At 40.6% G+C, this 20,364-nt stretch overlaps 1 protein-coding gene and 1 long non-coding RNA gene across 3 annotated transcripts in view; one reads left to right on the top strand and one right to left on the bottom strand.

Annotated features, from left to right (window-relative positions):
• Positions 1–41: 41 nt before the first annotated feature.
• pla1a (phospholipase A1 member A) lies at positions 42–19,089 on the bottom strand. Of its 2 annotated transcripts, none has more exons than XM_030080498.1 (11): positions 19,007–19,089; positions 16,862–17,084; positions 16,124–16,301; positions 15,727–15,835; positions 13,167–13,268; positions 11,783–11,875; positions 11,439–11,606; positions 10,095–10,184; positions 8,839–8,944; positions 4,001–4,156; positions 42–1,420 (listed from the first exon to the last, which is right to left on the bottom strand). In XM_030080498.1, exons 1-11 carry the CDS (start codon positions 19,077–19,079, stop codon positions 1,330–1,332), a joined length of 1,389 nt encoding a protein of 462 aa, XP_029936358.1. In that variant the 5' UTR covers positions 19,080–19,089; the 3' UTR covers positions 42–1,329. The 2 variants fall into 2 exon arrangements, with proteins under 2 accessions (XP_029936358.1, XP_029936357.1); XM_030080497.1 differs by having other exon boundaries at positions 11,439–11,624.
• The window catches only part of LOC115379684 (uncharacterized), a 40,268-nt gene continuing 33,121 nt past the window's right edge, over positions 13,218–20,364 (top strand). Inside the window, exon 1 of the long non-coding RNA XR_003930265.1 lies at positions 13,218–13,302. This is a non-coding gene — a long non-coding RNA (uncharacterized LOC115379684). The remainder of the gene's footprint in view (positions 13,303–20,364) is intronic.

Consider the following 20,364-nt stretch of genomic DNA (forward strand, 5'->3'; position numbering starts at 1 on the left):
TAACATACACACATACATCACTTCCAATTATACACTAAGGAGACCAGACCAAGTACAATTTTATTGCTTTGCATTTACAGACAATACAAATTTAGTAACATTCAGTGTGGAATAAAATGTACAGCATTCCTAATATGACATGTTTGAAAACATACAGGAGAAATTCATACCCCGGATCAGAGGTCATAAATTAGATTTGACCGTAAAGCTGGATCATGGTAAAATAGCACTTAAGAGTTCTAATTCTACAGCATTTCTAAGAGGCAGAGACAATCTCACTCACTGAGTTAAACATCAGTTTTTGTAGCCGTGAAGCAGTTTTTCAGCTAACTGGCAAAAGTGACAGGCAGTCACTGTAAGAAAAACAAATGTCAATGATTAATTTCTTCCTTCATTCTTGACATTTGTGATGTTAAGGTCATCAGCATGGTAGCTAACTAGCTAGGCTAGTATGGCTGGTTTGAACCTGGGAGATCAAATAGGCAAACGTATGTGTCTTAGTAAAGCTATGATATCATTTTTACAGTTAGCAGCAAGAATGCTAAGCTTCATATTATTATCTACTGCCTCTCTTACTCCTTTGCCCTTTCCACCAAGCTTCAGTCTAATGTTGCTCAACCAGGGATATCGGTTCCTTGGCCCCGCCCTCCGACGTTTAACTCAACCAATGAGATTATTTCTGTCTCCAGAGCAGGTCTGCCTAAGAGGGTGGTTCCCAACCCAGTCCTCAAGGCCCCCCTATCCTGCAGGTTTTTGTTTCAGCTCTACTCCTGCACAGCTGACCCAATTAAGGCCCATGCACCTTCATGCACGCCATGTTCAGGTAGATCTGTTTCAACCAATCAGCATGAAACCCTTAATTGGATCAGGTGTGAAAGAGTAGAGCTGAAACATAAACCTGCAGGATAGAGGGGCCTTGAGGACTGGGTTGGGAACCACTGGCCTAAGAGACCACAATCCAATCTCTGGCACAACAAAGTGTATGGCTGTTTGCTGAAAGCTTCACAGAACCTGTGTAACCTGTGGGAACACTGTATCTCCTGATCCTGCTACCGAGACATTTCAGCAGCACAGTGTCTATGAATGATCAATTCAGAGACAATGGTGGAAAGTAGGTCTGTTTCTGTGTGTATGTGCAAGTGTGTATATGTTCGTATTCATGCCAATTTGTATATGTGTGCATGTATGGCTCTTGGATTGCAGTTACCTTTGAGTGCAGATTTGGGATCATCTGACCTAAGAAACTGTATCTATGACTGTGTTACTTCACTGTGTATGGTTGTGTGCATTTGGGGTGGTACTGGGTGTCTGTTGTAACCATCTATTCCCTCAGAAGCCTCCACACAGCTGCACAAAGTCATGAGACCATGGAGCTCCTCGCCTGAGATCAATATTGTTCACACAGAGCGGCTTCTCTTGCCTGGAACACAAACACAATGTTCTGTACTGTAAATCTTTTGTTGAAATGTTTTTCTTTTACAGAGTTTGTCATCATGAGATTATATGCAGTGGAGAAGAAAGGTGATGGAACATGTGGGATGCCAGAGATGGTGCAATATAGTTTAAACCAATGGGATACTGTTGGGGCGGACAAATGGGTGGGATTGATTATGAAGTCTGTATTGACTTTATTGGCTGAATTTTTTTGTACGCCTACTGACGCAGCATGAGGTCACCATCAAATATACAAGCAAAAATAATGGATTTCTGATCTAAAAATATTCAAAAGGCATACATTTTTTGTAAAAGTGGTGCATACTGTGCCATGGAAAATTAGCTAATGTGGTGAAAAACATCATTTCTCATTTCATTGTGACTTTATAAACAGACTATGTAGTTTTAAAGGAGAGGGCTCAGCACTTTGTTATGATACGGTAAAAAATGATGAACACTGATGCAATTCCTGATTAATTTACTGATACATGCCCCATGTTTGGTAGAGCTCTCTCACCCCATCACAACCCAAAACGTAAGAGGATTATACTCTGTTTTTTAAAATGTTTTTATGGACATGATATGAAAACAGCGGATTCAGACACATTTAGTGGTGTAACATTAATGCTGGTTATCAGCCTTGGCATCCAGAGCTCAGACTATGAACCTGAGGGTTTTTTTTTTCTATCTCAAACTCTCAAACTCATCCTTTGGTAAACAAAGTAGCGTGCCCTCTCCTTTCAAACTGCTTAGTGTACAAAGAGTGTTCAGACAACAGCAGAAAAGTCCTGCTGCACTGCCCTCCTAAGGTTGAAACTTTCAGGCATGTTCCACCGCTGGTCACACGCAGTCAGTGATGTTACAGTGAGGATGTTTCATCAGGGGTCATGCTGCATCAGAGAAAAAAATGACCTCCGGCACAGAAAAGTGCAGCGTTACAGTCATTCAAGTCGGAACTCCAACTCGGAAACTCGGAAAATCCACCAAGCCCGAATAACATGTCAACATCACAGCAAATATGGCAGTGAACACACCAAGATCAGCAGAATGACCTTCTCATTAATGTTTTACTTTATATAGTATTTGTGTTGTGAACATCGTAGTTGCCACTTCTACTTTCATTCTGTTGATTTGTGCTTGATAGAAATCTCTGCGAGCATGCGGGACAAGCCAACTCCCCCGTCATTTGCTGCTCTCTTAAATCAGCTGCTGTAGAGTTGTGGAACTCAGAGACGTGACAAACAAACATCAGTTTGCTGTGCGCGTCCATATTTCCCCAAACAGATCCACTTGGACTCTTTTAGATGGTAAGTCCAAAATACCAACTTGGAACTACTGGCTTCAGATGCAGCATCGGTGGCAAGGTCCTCATTGAAACATCACCGACGGGTGTGGCCGGAGTTGCAATATGCCTGACTGTTTCAACCTTTGGAGGGTGGTGCAGGAGAACCTCTCTGCCATATGTGATTTAGTATGTAGATATTCTTCAATGCCCTTTCTGCCTCCAGGGACTCGAGTTCCTTTATCAACCCTGGGTCTCAACTTTGAGTAATTATATCTCACTCTTGGATTGTGCTTATCAGCAGAAGCCTGAGTTTCTGTTTTGACAGTAGTGCTGCTCAGTTTTAATATTGTGCCAACTGTATAGTACAACAACCAAATAATGAACTGTGTCCTTTGTCCTGCGAACCAGTCTACTGGTTTCATATTTCATCTTTCATCTTGTTAGACCACATTACATGACATTATGTCATTTTGCAGACGCTTTTGTCCAAAGTGACTTACAGTAAGAACATTTGCTGTATGGAAACTCAACAGAAATAGGCATAGGAACCATTTTGGTTCTGAACCAATAATATGAAAAACAGGCAATTCATCTTTTCCATATATTGGAAACACTCTTTAGCTAACATGCGTTTGTGTTTGTGTTTGTGTGTGTGTGTGCACCATAGAAATTGAATTTGGTAGAACAAGCATGCCAGCTATAGTGTTCACTGATGCCACCGTGTTGGCAGAAGAGTTTGCTTACGCGGGCTGAGCTAACATACTGTCCGGCTAACAGAAACAGGTTTCCACAAGAAAATGAATAAAAGAACTCAGAGAATAACTTTGTGCCTCAAATTAATTAACATTAATTAACCTGGGTTTTCACACGAGTTCAGTCTTCACCTGGTGAGTTTTGGTGGCTTTCCTATGACATTATTCAACTTTGTTAACAACAATGTGGCTATTAGATTACAACATCTAATGCGCTAATATTAAATTAGCCTCAGACAGGCTTTGAATTAGCTTCCAGTACTTTAAATAAGCTTATTAGTACACCAATTACTTTAATTAATTTCATGCATTGACTTGCTCTGTTGTTGCTCTGAGCTGTGCATACTTACAGAGAAAAATCCACCTGCAAACCTGGGCCAGGTGCTTATTTTGTCAAGATGGAAGTGTTAATAAAGTTATTCAATCAGTTCCTAAAAGGTAGTTGCCAGAAGGTTCACTGCTAGAATTCCCTACACAAAGCCGATTCTACCCAGTTCAGTTTCTATGGTGAGCACATGCACTTACATACCTGACCACAGGGAACTCCAGTAAACACACAGACTTTATGTGGATGTCTCCCTGCCGGTAGAACCTGGCCCCTGTGTTCTTCAGCTGGATGGACTCTATCTCACACAGAGCCGATGGGTGGGCCAGCACTCTCTTGTACACTGTAGTATCTGTCTGACTGCAACACACACACCCACACACACACGTACAGTACGAACGTTGTCATAAACACAAAAAACAGGCACAAAGACAGGCGCACACGCACACACTTAGATAATCAACATTCATCACATGGACAGTTATTGTCCTCTGTGCTTATTACTAAGAATTAATAGACCTGCATACAGAAGGTGCTCAGACAGACCATTAATCCTGTAGTCCCTCCACTGCTTTGCTCTCACTCTTTCTGGCTCAACAAAAAAGGAAGGAAAAAAACTGGAACGCTGGAACGCTGGAATATAAACCCTCGAAAGAAAGCAGAAAAGCATGACAGAGCACAAGTTCACCTCCTGTGAACCTGTACATAGGCACTTTTCCTTCCTCAATGTTTCTGCCATAGTACCTGCACCTGGCCGGGACTTTACGACAGAACGTACAGTACCTCTCCTCTCAAAATAGAAGCTGTCCACTCTCTGAGTCCTGTTCTAGTTCTGGGGTGAGGCCATGAAAATGCAGACTGTCACACGATGCTGAAAAAAGGTCCAAGAATACGTCACGTTTCATTATGCTTGAGTAAAACTTGCTGAGCGTACGATTTGCTGTGCGTGTGTTCTTTCACCTTTGTTAAGTGTTGACGTCAATGTTCATGCTGCCTCTGAAACATACAGTACTTCTGCTGGGAGATATACAGTACAGGCCAAAAGTTTGGACACACCTTCTCATTCAATGCGTTTTCTTTATTTTCATGACTATTTACATTGTAGATTCTCACTGAAGGAATCAAAACTATGAATGAACACACGTGGAGTTATGTACTTAACAAAAAAAGGTGAAATAACTGAAAACATGTTTTATATTCGAGTTTCTTCAAAATAGCCACCCTTTGCTCTGATTACTGCTTTGCACACTCTTGGCATTCTCTCCATGAGCTTCAAGAGGTAGTCACCTGAAATGGTTTTCACTTCACAGGTGTGCCTTATCAGGGTTAATTCGTGGAATTTCTTGCTTTATCAATGGGGTTGGGAAAATCAGTTGTGTTGTGCAGAAGTCAGGTTACTACACAGCCGACAACCCTATTGGACAACTGTTAAAATTCATATTATGGCAAGAACCAATCAGCTAACTAAAGAAAAACGAGTGGCCATCATTACTTTAAGAAATGAAGGTCAGTCAGTCCGGAAAATTGCAAAAACTTTAAATGTGTCCCCAAGTGGAGTCGCAAAAACCATCAAGCGCTACAACGAAACTGGCACACATGAAGACCGACCCAGGAAAGGAAGACCAAGAGTCACCTCTGCTTCTGAGGACAAGTTCATCCGAGTCACCAGCCTCAGAAATCGCAAGTTAACAGCAGCTCAGATCAGAGACCAGATAAATGCCACACAGAGTTCTAGCAGCAGACCCATCTCTAGAACAACTGTTAAGAGGAGACTGCACCAATCAGGCCTTCATGGTCAAATAGCTGCTAGGAAACCACTGCTAAGGAGAGGCAACAAGCAGAAGAGATTTGTTTGGGCCAAGAAACACAAGGAATGGACATTAGACCAGTGGAAATCTGTGCTTTGGTCTGATGAGTCCAAATTTGAGATCTTTGGTTCCAACCGCTGTGTCTTTGTGAGACGCAGAAAAGGTGAACGGATGGATTCCACATGCCTGGTTCCCACTGTGAAGCATGGAGGAGGAGGTGTGATGGTGTGGGGGTGTTTTGCTGGTGACACTGTTGGGGATTTATTCAAAATTGAAGGCACACTGAACCAGCATGGCTACCACAGCATCCTGCAGCGACATGCCATCCCATCCGGTTTGCGTTTAGTTGGACCATCATTTATTTTTCAACAGGACAATGACCCCAAACACACCTCCAGGCTGTGTAAGGGCTATTTGACCAAGAAGGAGAGTGATGGAGTGCTGCGGCAGATGACCTGGCCTCCACAGTCACCGGACCTGAACCCAATCGAGATGGTTTGGGGTGAGCTGGACCGCAGAGTGAAGGCAAAGGGGCCAACAAGTGCTAAACACCTCTGGGAACTCCTTCAAGACTGTTGGAAAACCATTTCAGGTGACTACCTCTTGAAGCTCATCGAGAGAATGCCAAGAGTGTGCAAAGCAGTAATCAGAGCAAAGGGTGGCTATTTTGAAGAAACTAGAATAAAAAACATGTTTTCAGTTATTTCACCTTTTTTTGTTAAGTACATAACTCCACATGTGTTCATTCATAGTTTTGATTCCTTCAGTTAGAATCTACAATGTAAATAGTCATGAAAATAAAGAAAACGCATTGAATGAGAAGGTGTGTCCAAACTTTTGGCCTGTACTGTATACTTTCTATTCTCTGCGTTTACACACTGAGGCAGTCAAGTCTTACATCAAGGTATGACAGATTCCCACTTCAGATGGGACGGCTGAGTTTCTCTAATTTCTGTTGCAACTTGAAAACTCACCTCTTCAAGAAGTACCACAAGTCTCCCTGCCCTTGTCTTTGCAAACTGGAGTTGCAGTTATACAAAAAGTGGCTAAGCTAAACATCAGTTAGTGGAGCCAAATAAGCAGTTTTTGAAAGTGCAAGTCAACAAACCGGCAAACTTGAATATCAAAGGACAAACTCAAGAGAAAATATAAAGAAACTCTGAATGGTAATAGTTTCTTTTTCTTTTTCTATCAGTTCTCGACCATGGCAAAAGGTCAGCAGCAGGATGGCAGATTAAATCTTTGGTCCATTTGCCACGGTGCCTGGTGCATTTCTAGATATTAGTAGCCACTCATAGTTTTTCAACAGACATTTTTAAATTTTTGATAATTGCATTCATGGGCATATTTTGTAGCATAGGTCCCGCCCATGAGATTCAGCTCAACAGAAAGCAAACATCTGAATTTGCAAACAAAACTTTGGATTTGCAAATAATGTTTTGCATTTACAAGCAAAACTTGGATTTCCAAACAAAACCCTGCGCACAAAACTTGAATTTGCAAACAGAAGTCTGATTTGCATTTTAATGAAATTTATTATACTAAATAAAACATTTTTTGATCGCAGTGTTGATAATTTTGCTCTTAAATCTATTTTTTTGATTGCAAACTTATTCTGTTTGATTGCATGATAAAGAAACAATAAAATACTCCATCGTTTCTTGGCTCGGCTCATTGAGGTTTAACTGAACCGAAGAGATTTCTAACCCCAGAGTTGCTCACCCTCCAAGAGGTCGATTCACCCCATTTTGCTCTTGTCTTGAACAAGAAAAATCATTTCTACTTCCCTCCCATGCTCTTCCTTGCTTTCTTAGCTCTTCTCTATATGCCATTCTAGGGTTACAGGAATGTTTCTGAGACATCTACATTCAGGATGCTAGACCCGTCATGCACCTTTAGGTTATTTGTAGTCTTTTACAATGAAACCTCTCTTGCTGCACTCATTAGATAAGCAGGTTGAGCATAAGCTAAATACCTGATGCGTCTGTGCTCTGCTTCTACACTCTGACAGGCAACCAAAATCTAAACCCAGGTACTAAAACCCCCAGTGAAGACTGGGATATGATTCCAAAGCTCATTTATCCACAGCACAGCAATCCCTCTTAGTCATTAACACCCTCTGCTTTCTCCCTCCAGGTAAAGAAAACATATGTCACCTGAAGAAGAAGTTCCCATTAAAAGTGCTTGTTCTATTTTTGGGCCGCCTGTAACTTATTCCCAGAGCAGACAATATCTTATTTGTGACTTCTGGAAATATCACTCTGTATGGGTACATGAATCTGTCTTTATCCCCCATGTGTTCCTGTTAAAGGTATGAACAAAATGTTCACAATGTAACAGCCAGTCTATATTATGTTGTCCACTCACCTTTGCACCTCGTCTCTGTGATAGTTTTTCACTGATTTCTTTATTAAAAAACATGGCTATGCCCATGAGGAGTTTCTAGGTTATAAGATATGAGGGGGTATAACACCATCCTCGAGGAAGAAAATATTATGAAACACTACTTTTCATCAGTCCCCACCTGAAAATCATCCTTCAGTGTTTCTAAAATATTTTGTAGCCACTGTCAAAGTGTCAGCAGTTTGTTGACCAAGGACTTGTGTTACCTTGTGTCCGTTAGCAAGTGTCATCATTTGCTGAGCTTTTGTGCCACCAATTATTTTCTAAAAGTAGGTGTCACTTGTGACAAACTGTGAACCTCTGAGAGTGTGGCTAAGTCAGAACACACTAATGTGCTTATCTTGGCACTCCTTTTCTGTAGCTGTGTTAGGCAATGTCAACACAATATTTCGTAATTTCGTAATGTCTCCTCCATAATGACAGCAAATTGGAAAAAAATAAAAATTTCGTCACAAAAAAATCAAAAACAAACTCTGAACTTGTGTGCTCCACAAAATGGATAAAAAAACTTCCTCTTCAATTACAACATTTTACTTTCATAAAGTGAATTCCAAAGGACAATTTGTGTGTATTCATAACACAGGATAATTTGCAGCTGACAGACACATTGTCTAATTAAATCTGGGATCCTCTGGTCACAGGTGTTTCAGAAGGACCTTATAATTGGAATTCAGGTCTTGATTTATATACACATGTGCTAAAAGATGTTTAATGTACAGCATGTGTATTACAATGTGATTTTGTGTGAAAAGTTAACATTAATTGATTTGAAAACCAAATCATGAGAACAGACTGGTATAGGACGTGTGAGATGTGGTGAGGTATACCTACAGCATGAGCCTCTGCTGAGTTGCCAGGTTCTCCGTAATCAGCGTCATTTCCACATCAGCGCTCTTATCCAGCTCAGAAACCTCCAGCTGCAGCAGGATGTGATGAGCTGAGGAGGAAGAAGAACAACACTTGGACAACAAGTGAGAGCAGTTTCATTCCACCACACAGAAAATTTGACACTTGGACTTAACTTGTTAAAAAAGAACATTAGTGGAGTACTTGGCTATCTTATCTTAAAACAGCACTTTTAGAGGACATAATAATCTGAGATAAAAAGGCCAAAAAGCCGGAACTTCTCCAGCTGTTTACAAGGATGTTTGCCCTTGCATTCCTCTGAGAGCAAGCCCCCTGGGAACAGCAGTCAGCACTGAATAAATCATCTGTTACTTTTTTTAAACATGAAACGTGCAGACTTTAGTCCATTATAAGACATTATAACAGGTTTGGGCTTCTAATAAAAAAGCTCTTTCACTGCATCAATGAACTCCTGGCTTTTGCAGACGAGGCGGTAGGACAGAGGATCTGCTCCGTGCTGACTGCTGTTCCCTGGGGGCTTGCTTTCAAAGGGAGACAAGACAGAGAGTTTTCAGATTTTTATCTAGTTTTTTAGGTAAAATGACTGACAACTGCCATTGTTACAAACTTTGAAATAAATGATTTTGTTGGCTGATCTTATTCATGCAGATGTATGAGGACAGAGCACCAAGAGAGAAACTGAGAGGCAGTGTGAAGCAGAGGAGACACAACATGTAGCAGCAAGGTTAATAGACTAAAGAATGGATGTTTTGAATCCAAAAAGGATGTTTACAGGTGGTTTTCCGTGCTACTTCACTGACGGCTCAGTAGCTCCGTATAGTATAATTGGAGCCTTATTTTTAGCATTAAGTTTCTCAATACTAACGCAAACAGCAAATGTGATGTGCTGACTGATACACATCATGGTAGACAAGTCAGAAATACAGCCTACCTACCAAAATACTGGAACTGTCCTTTAACAGGTTGGCAGTGGGATAGAGATTAGAGAAGTGGGAATGACAGGTAAGGGCAAATAGACAGGTAAGCAACTTTTGTCTTAGGCCCTATTCTTACACTTACAGATATCCTGGTGATGAAATAGTCTCTCTGTCTGTCTCTCTTTCTCTCGCACACACACACACACACACACACACACACACACACACACGCATGCACGCACGCACACACGCACGCACACACGCACGCACGCACACACGCACGCACACACCACCAGCACTCACCACAAAAAGGTGGCGAGGAAGTTGTGAGGAGGAATAGCTTTTGCTCTTTTGGAATCGGAGACACTGTTATCCCACTGTTATGTGATAAACCTGAAACACACACACAGAGCACAGTGAGTGAGCGTCACAGGCCTATTGTACATGACGAATCAAAATGACTCTTAGGCACATGAACGGTGTCACTGTATCAGTGTGTGTCAGCGTATCGGAGGCTGGAATGATAAGTCGCTGCCAAAAGCAGACATGAGAGCGGAGCGGCCTCCGTCCCAGAGTGAAGGCTGATGCCATATCTGCTACTGAGGCTAAATGCATCATCAAAGGGCAAGCGGAAAGCTGTGTTTCTTCTACTGGTGTGCTTGTATAACCTTCCCCATGACCCTAATCCCTGATGTATCCCATTCCACCTGACACCTGATTTTCACAATAAAGGTGAATTTGTGTGTGTGATAATCTTGATTTGGGTGATTTGATTCCAAACTGGGACTTTTCCAGCACCATGCTTCACTAATTCTAACACAAGAGCACATATAAGCCAATTTTAGCTTCATAACACTGGCTAAATGTAGGTTTTATAAGTGATTTTAAGCTTGTAATCATTACTTTTGAGGGCCAGCCGGGACTGGCTGGGATTGGGTCCCTTTTAGATATCCCAAGATCTAGACTGAACCCCAGGGGCGACCGGGCCTCCGCTCTCCCGGCCCTGTCACTCTGGGACGACCTGCCAGAGCAGATCAGACGAGCCACATCTTTGTCCTCTTCAATATCCCTTTTAAAAGAACTTTTACTTGATTAATGTCTTACTGTATATGTCTAATAATCTATTTTACTCTTATTATTTAGTCTTATTTTATTATCTTATGATATATTTTATTCTTACCTTTATATTTTTGTAATACTTCTAGTTATTTTATTTTATTGGATTCTGCCTTTTATTTTGCTGTTGTGAAGCACTTTGTAACTGTTTTAAAAGGTGCTATACAAATAAACTAACAAAGCAAATTATTATCATTATCATTATATTTATTATTGTTGTTGTTGTTGTCTCAAAGAGAGTGTGCAAATTTCATATTTTTGATTTTATTTATTGTTTTGCCTGTCTTCTCCTTGTCATGACTTGATTCTTGTCTTGTGTCTTTGTGATTATATGAAATATGGATGGTTTGTGTCAGAAAAAAGATAGAGGAAGATTACTATTATTATTGCTGCTATTATGACTTTAATTATAGTAGCAGTAATAATAGTAACATGAGAAGTGGAGGTAGTATGATTTTCTTTTTTCCTTTTTCCTTTATGAGGCACCTTTTACCAAAAGCAGAGCAGCTGTTGTGACTCGGGTGTGTGTACCTATGATCGGACAGGTCCCGCTCAGGACTCCTCCACAGTCCAAACAGTGTCCCGCCAGGAAATCCTCATAGCTGAAGCACGGGATCCCCGTTAACGAGCACGAGCCATTCAGCGCGCTCATGTAGACGTACAGCGCCCTCATGTGGTCACATATCACATAGCCGTACACTGGAAAGTACACAAGAACTGACAACAGAGGCAGAAACTAATGGAGCCAAATGCAGACAAACTACACCTGTATGTTTTTTTTAAAATGCTGATTTAACCAATATGTGGCATTTTTATCGTGCACTCACTCCAAAAAACAATTCCAAATAATGATGCTGGTATATTTAAAGACTTACTTGACGCAAACCTGGAGCGGATGCATCCCGTCTGGTCCTTTCCTCCGTTCAGGAAGAAGTCCACATGACCGACAGGGATGGAGATGCCAAAGTCTGATGAAAACGTAAGGAGGAGAAGGCACAAAACATGACTTTGACTTTGTTCAGTAAGTATAAATACTTCTTTGTCAGAGGCAAATTGATTTTAATACGTCCTATCTCACTGCAGTGCTGTTTTATACTCTGCGTAAAAATACTTACAACGCCTAAGCTAAACCAAAACAGCTTCACCATTTCTACCTGCTGTAACTTCTTCTATATGGCTTTGTTGAATCTCCATTTTGATTGGGTAATGTCAGTGTTTTCCTGAACCACAGGCAACCAGTCTGCAGGCAGGAAGTCCGCTTAATTTCGAGCTAACAGACCTTTTTCACCGCGGCCATTTTGACATGACGGAGCAGGGTAAACACAGGTGTTACTGAGGATATTAATGAAGGTTGCTTAGTGGAAACCAGGCTCTGCTAAACCTAAATGTAATGAAACCTCAATTAACGTCATTAATAACATCTGTGTTTACCGGCTGTTTCCGGTCAAAATGGCTGTTAGTTAGCTGACAACACCTAGTGGAAAAAAAACAAGTTACATGAAAAACAAAAACAAAACAAAACAAACAAACAAACAAAAAAAAAAAACAGTCCCCCAGCCAAGGTAAGAACCATGTGGCCTAGCCTATGTTTTTTCTTGTCAATTTTCCTTTTAATTTGTTCAGAAAACACTGAAGTCTTACTTACTGTTCAAAAGCTGAACAGTAATACTATGGAATTTATTTGGCTGTACATGTATGCTACGCTGTGTGCTAATTTCCCCCCCTATAAGATGGCACAATTTGGAGTGGTCATGTTGGCTTAGTTGCTGGTTAAGGTTAAGGTTAGGTATAAGCTGGACATGGCTAAGATTAGGGAAAGGCTGTAGAGAGAATGAATGTAGGTCACTTATGTCATGCCTTCGCCATCCTAGGAAACAAACATTGCATACTGTACCAGTGTGCTAGCTTGTAGGGTTTCCAGCCCAACCACCCACTGGTCACTGAACTATTATGTGTAATGTTAGCTTACGAGCTGCAAATATCTGGTAAATTGCTTTAGCTTTCAATTAAAACTAATCAATTTTCAAAGAAGGGCACGTATGTAATTTGCATGATAATATACAGGGAGCTGGTAATTATCTTAGCTTGAGGTTACTTTTAGGCTCGTCCATTATAGATCCATTACAGTGACAGTTAGGAAAGTGAACAAAGTGTGCAGGTTTTTATTATTATTATTATTATTATTATATTTATTTATGTATATATTTTTTTTTTTACAGTGGAATGAGCATGAAGGTGACGCTCATGTTGATGTCTTACAGTCTGAGTCTGTGTGGATGGCCTCTACAAACTGAGCATCAGAGGGGTCCAGCCGGTCGAACGTGTCAGCTCCTTTAAACATGGGTCCGGCGGGGTCCAGGCCTGTGGGACACGGGTGGAAACGCCGGGTTACAAGGTAAAGCAGAAATTTAGGTTGTAAGGGTTGTAGTGAGGGTTCACATCACTTGCTACTCAATTAAGAAAGTGTTTTGTCTTCCTGATTCAGGTTCTTAAAGTGAAAATCTGCCAAAAAAAACCCAAAAACAAAACAAACAAACAAACAAAAAAAAAAACTCTTGAGAATGATTGCTTACCCACTGTACCTTTTTTGGATGGGACAGTAATTCAGTACATCTCAGTACATAGGAAAAAGAACTGCAAAATATATAAATTAATTATTAAAACTCTTCATCAAAATTATATTAATTGCACTTTGGAAAGACAGTTCTTGCTGACAAGCCGGTGCCATCACCAGAAAGGGCTGTGGCTCAGCAGTAAGCACAGTCATGCTTTGCTGTCACTGAACCTGTCTTATCAAATATTACATCATATCATGTGTCGAATCGTAGCAGAATTGTATTGTGAGATAAGCATATAAATCCATCTGTATAATTTTCAGTAGTTCCTATTTCATTTGAGTTTGAATGACCGAGTGGGAGCAAACCTTTTTCACGGCAGCCATTTTTACATGCAATAGCAGGTAAATACAGGTGTCTGTAAGAACCTTAATTAATGTCATTAGTAACACCTGTATTTACCTGCTATTGTTTTTTATTGCACAACATCATTATTATTAGGGAGTAAGTGAGCCATGATCTTTATTGACCTCTACTGGCAACAACAAGAACTGCAGAATCACTGGTAGGATTTTCCCCTGCTCCTTGGGAATGGGAGTGTCTTGAAACTCCAGTGAGCAGAGTGGTTTTGCTCCAAAACATAATATAGGCCACAAAGTGAGTTTTCAGAGGCTGTAACCTCAGCATTTGGCCAAGTAATAATTTAGTCAGTGGTACTGATCCTCTCTGTCAACATCCTGCAGATAGATTTTGTGCTTTGGAACAGAAAAAAAAAAAAAAATTACAACCCATGAAGCAAACAGATCTTTGGTAAAGTGTTGGGTTGTATAGTTCCCTAGGCATGATATGAGTTCACATGGTGGTGAAATATCCTAATTAGTTGCTTTGGCCTCTCCTGGACTGCTAATCCACAATACTGGATTTGTGTTTCTCCATGCAGTTCCATAGTGCAGCAAAATAGCTCCCCAAATAACACATTTAGCACATAAATGAATGGGAACAAAGGGAATTATGCAACAAGTCACAATACCTATTCTGGCAGGTAGCGTCTACAGGAAATTTCTGCATAGTAACCTTTTGCCAGAGAGAAATGACCTGATAGTCCACAAATAGTTCACAAATAACTGTAATTCCCCCAAAAATGGGTACTGGAACTTAGGGATTTTCATACTGGCATAATCTGCTTTGTTTGTGTTTGTGTTTGTTTATGTGCTAAATGTGTTATTTTGGGAGCTGTGTTGCCACGATATAGAAGTGAATGGAGAGACAGAAATACAGAATTGTGGATTAGCAGCCTAGGGGAGCACAGAGCCACTAGTGGGAATATTTCACCACCATGTGGACTCACTCCATGTCCAGGTGACTACACAACACAACACACTCCCAAAGTTCTAGTCCTCCTGAATTCCAGATTTGTTCCAGTTAATGACAATATGGTAACCAGTAGCTATGGTGCCTCTAAATTGCACTTGAACATTCAAACTGGATCACAGGCCTTTCCACTCAGACAGTCACACCATGCATAAACAAGTGAACAATAGTGCATTGTGTTGGGTGCTGTGGTCTTGCCTCTCCGCACAGATTCAGACTGGCCCTGATCTGAGTGCCGTTGTCCTTTGGAGAGAGCTGTTGTTCTTTGAAGGTCCCATTGACACACATTGGCAGAGATGAGAGGCTCTGTGAGTGACTTCTGGGCAGTGGAACCCTTCATTGTCTGGCACTGGCCTGTTGTACCCCCCTTTTTTTGTATGTATAGCAGCAGAATAGGTGCAGCTGAGGGCCTGTAGTTTCCACCCAACCATAGCAGTAAGATGAAACTACACATGCCTCTGACATGTGTCATGTGATGCCCCTACCACCAATAGGATTTACTTGCTATTATGCATCTACCAGAAGTGGAAATGACAAAATAAAATGGGTATGAATGTTGCCTTGCCATACTTAAGAGGGACTTTAACAGCTCCTTTTTCTTCTATCCTGGAATCTACCATGCCACTGTAATTGTACGTCTGGCAGCAATAGCAAGTATGGAGTATTTTTTCTCTGTTGCTTTGTGGACACAGGCATGTGAAATAGTCAAAATGAAAATTACAGGCTTGCTGGAAGTATTTGGCACTCCATTTTATTGAGGCACAGCACACGTTTTTCCACATTTCATTAGAGGAAAAATTGTTTGTCATCAGAAATGGTCACTCTCAGGACCAGACTGTGAAAGTTAAGTGTCTTATTCTCTAACACATCATGTGGATGCATTCCAGGCTCACCTGTGATTCTTCCTATCTTGCCCTCGAAAAGAGTTCCAACAAATCCACAGACGTGTGCCCCGAGACTGACCCCAATGAAATGGAAGGACTCCAGTTTACATCCATGTTCCTGTTGGTCAGATGTCAGACAGTCTTGTTTATTTTCACCTAATAACCTTTCGAGCAACTGTGGGCATTTGCATTGCTATGCTCCTTCATGTGTTGTTCTCTATAGAGAAAATTGAGACTCAGAGTCAGATTTGAACAAAAGCATACTTGCAAGGATTAGTAGTAGTAGGCTGAGCAGAAGTAGTAAGGGTATGCACTTTCCTGCCTACCCTCTGGTTTGAGCTTTTAAGTTTGAGCAGATCTGCCTCTGAATATCAGGTGTGTAGAGTATTTCTAGCGTGTCTCTCACCTGGAGCTGATTGATGAGGACAGAGATTTGCACGGCCACCTCCTTGTAGTTCTCCACCACCCGGTTGTAGGCAAAGGAGGCGCTGTAGACCCAGTCCACCACCAGCACATTCACATCCTCTGCCCTAAGTAGGGCCTGGGCCAGTTTCTTCACCCAGGATGGTTTACTGCCTAGGGCCCTGAGGATGGGTGGTGGGGTGGTGTTGGATGTACGGACGGCAGAGGTAAGATGTGTAAGAAAGGGATGGATGGAAGCAGAGTTAGCGTGGGAAGCAGAGGGACGGATGGAAAAAATGGAAGGAGGTGAAGACAGCAATGGAAGGAAGGAGGGATGTTGCAGTGTGAAAGGAGGGATAGAGGTAGAGAGTGAGGGATGGAGGGTGGATTTATTTAAACTTTGCATGCAGTGAATTCATCACCAGCAGTTTTAATTTATCCTTTCACACTGTGCAACTCTGTACACGACTGCTGTCGTAAAAACACCCTAAAAGGCAACTTTGTTTTTACATGCCATGTGTGTGTGTGTGTATATGTGTGTGTGTGTATTCATGTATGTTCATAATTAGAATGACCAAATGTCCTCACAATGATAGAAAGATGGGGAAAACTCTAACTGTGGACATTTTGGTTTCTCCTTAGTTCTGCCAAAGGGATAGTTTTGGGTTTAGGGCTTGGTTTAAGTGTTTAGGTTAGAATCAGAATTAGGATTAGGGATAGTTTAGTGCAAGGGTTTACCCACCTGTAACCATGGACAATGATCTTGGTAGGGAGGGAGACGTTGAAGAGGGAGGGCTGTGCGTTGGCCAGGGACTCCTCGCTGAACATGCTTGCACAGTCTATGTTCTTCCTCGTGAACAGCAGGTACTGCACCTGCAGCTTGGCTGCCTGCTGCCTGCCGTACTGCAGCAGGGTGATGTTGCTGAAGTCAGCGCAGTCTGCATCTTTCTGCTCTTCTACATTTGCTGGATTCAGAGGGAAGACATTAAATGTTGCATTCAGGGGTTTAGCGGACACACAGGATGGGGTGTACATGGGGTTTACACGCGCCCCTCTTGTCTGGAACTTGTCCCCTCTGTCCCTCGCACTTCATCCCGCTTAAAAATTGTTGAGGTTCTAGTCACTAAATAGTTGACCCACTTCATCCCTATTGCATCTTTTTTGATTAAAATGCTTGTGAAAGCCTGAGGCTGCGTTCAGATGCTAACATGTAATCTTTTGAACTTGAACAAATTCACTTGATTTCTTTCAAAAACATGGGGAAAGAGTGATGAGCAAATTAGCAAGAAATGCACAGAAAATTAGCAAGAAATCTGAAAAAGTTACAAGACAATTGCCAAAAAATAGTAAAAAAAACAAAACAAAAAAACAAAAACAGATAACAAAGTTAGCAAAAGAAATGACCAGAACATTAGGAAAACATTCCTTAAAAATAGATTGTAATTTCATTTCATGTTCATTTTTTAAATTTTCCATTATTTATGTTTTATTTATTTTTTGGAAGAAAGCAAGTAAATTTGCTTAGGTCTCAAATGTATGAAAATAACACAAACCTGCTGATGTATTTTTATTAACACAACAGAAAACAAAAACACTTTTGAAATGAGGTGCATGGTAGTCTCATGCATCACGCTATGCCCTACACACTCATGTTGTCAGTGAACACACCGTCCTCCACACTTGCTGCTATATTTATTCACACATCTGATGAATTTGATTTGATTTGGAAAATAGCCAGTAAACTAACAAAAATACGATTTGCGTGTATTTGACCACAAAGGATATTACTGAATAAAGTGTTCATGCTGAGTTAAACTTGTTTGTTAAAGCACAGGGTTGACAAGCCAGAGCCAGCAGTTATAACAGTAATATCCTTTCGTTTTGAGTGAGCCAGTTTAACATTACTGTGAGTTATGACCTGACTTAAACTACTTGATTATTCTCATTTGTGATACTCATTTGATATTTGATGGAAATTCTTTATTCAGAATAAGCCCTTCCGTTTTCATAGATGCTATTAATCAGTGTATCAATGGTTGATTTTGATGTTTAAAAATCTTTTGTGCAATTTTGAGCACAGCAAAATCTAATGATCCCAGAGGAAATACCAATATTTTGCAATAGTCTTTCTTCAGTGCATTAATCTGTATTACCCTGTGCAAACGTGTGTAATTGTAGACAACGTCTGTGTCCTTAATGAAGACAAAAGTACTTACAGTGATGTACCAACACTAAATGAGACGATTCCTATGAACATGTTGCATTTCTGTTGTAGTATTTCAACATTGTTAGTACACTGTGCACCATATATATTGTAATTAAGTAATCATATGCTATTGGGGATGGCATTTATACCAGAATTTTGGTAGCTGATACAAGGCCGTTTGCATAAACCTTTGCATAAACTTTGTGTTGACCAGTAAACTGAAACCGTATTTAAACATATAGGCCAAGGTTATATTAGAAACACTGTTAAAGCGATGCTGAAACACTATTGAAAGTATTAATATCAAGTTATGTTGATGCTGCTGACACTAAAATCACTATATATTGCTGTTTAAAAAATCTTTGGTTTTGACTTGGTCCCTAAGTATTTTTATGACATTCATAAAATGCTTTTCAAAATGTTCTTATAGTACATAAATAGAGCTCTAAATACTGATTTTTATGACATCCTTAAAAGGCTCTTCATAATGTTCTTATAGTACATAAATAGAGCTCTAAGTACTGATTTTTATGACATCCATAAAATGCTCTTCAAAATGTTCTTACAGTACATAAATAGAGCTGAAGTCTCTGTTTAATTCATACCTTTAAAAACAAAAGCTAAAAAAACAGAAGAAAGTATGGAAGGTAAAGTTTAGTAAGTGATGCTCAGGCTACTTACCTACCACCGCTGGTAGGATGCCGGTTGCCAAAATGCAGAGGAGGATCGCTTTGAGTCCCCAAGACATTACCATATGTTGGAGTAACGGAGTGGTGAATGGGGAGGGTTGCTACTTGGGAGCTTTAATGCTTAGCAGTGCTCAGCTGCTTAGCTCCTGATTGGTGGAATGAGATCCACCAATCAGGAGCTAGCAACCAGCAACCAAGAAGGAACGAGTAGGCACTAGTAAGTCAAGAAACCATGTAATGCAATTCACGTCCAAAGAAAGTGGTTTTCCATTTAGGTTGTTCTGTATTTTATGTTTTTAACAGTGTTGGTAGAGTTGAGTGTTTCCTCTCTCGTAAAGTTATGCTTTAAGCGTTACTCAACCCACAGCATATAATGTTCCTCTCATTTTACTCAGCCATAATTTACTCAGCTGTAATTTTTGGTGGAGAATTTTCCCCAGACTGAGCCTGGCCTGAGCAGACAAGTTGCTGAACCTCTTTGTCTGGCAGTGAATCTATGACCTCATTGGTGTTCAATGGCTTTTTGTTTAAATTCTGGACTCTGGCCTCAGTGCTTACTGGCACGTATGTGTTTGTGTGTGTGTGTGTGTGTGTGTGTGTGTGTGTGTGTGTGTGAGAGAGAGAGAGAGAGAGAGAGAGAGAGAGAGAGAGAGAGAGAGAGAGAGAGAGAGACAGAGAGACAGAAAGAGAGACACACACACACAGAGACAGAGAAAGCGAGAGAGAGAGAGAGAGAGAGAGAATGAATGAGGAGGTTATTCTGTTGTGTTTAGAGGAGATCAATCAACAGATGATTGATGACTATCAGTGCTCTTTCTAAATGCTGAAAAAAGTTAAGAGGAACCTTTAAGAGATTGGATTATGCAGTAAAATCTTTGCTTTGACTAGTTAACTGGTTTTACTGTTTGTTGATTACTATAGATTTCCAAATAACCCCCTTTTACACATTGCCAAAAGGATTAGTTTTTAGCTGCAGTGGTAAATACATTTTGAGCTTGACTGGATCTTGCCCTCACCAGGAGAACTGGGTCAACGGTATCTATTGCATCAGGCATTGATTTTTTTTTTCTTTGTCTCTCGTTAATTTCATTAATCATATGAACTCAAATGCAAGATAAATATTTATATATTAGTATAGCTAGTTAGCTAATACATTGTGGTATGGGCTGTAACAGGGAGGGAAATTCACTCCAGGCAAGTGATTTCGTGGACAGGCAAGAGGAAAATTAATACTCAAACCATGTATTTCCAACTAACATAAATTACTGGTGTGAGTGATCAGGTTAAGGCAGGAAATTGGATATTGTTTACAGTAGTTTTCTTCCACTCTGTAGCTGGACTAACATGTGA

This window comes from Myripristis murdjan, chromosome 21, assembly GCF_902150065.1.
Source record: "Myripristis murdjan chromosome 21, fMyrMur1.1, whole genome shotgun sequence".
In the NCBI taxonomy this organism is placed as follows: domain Eukaryota; kingdom Metazoa; phylum Chordata; class Actinopteri; order Holocentriformes; family Holocentridae; genus Myripristis; species Myripristis murdjan.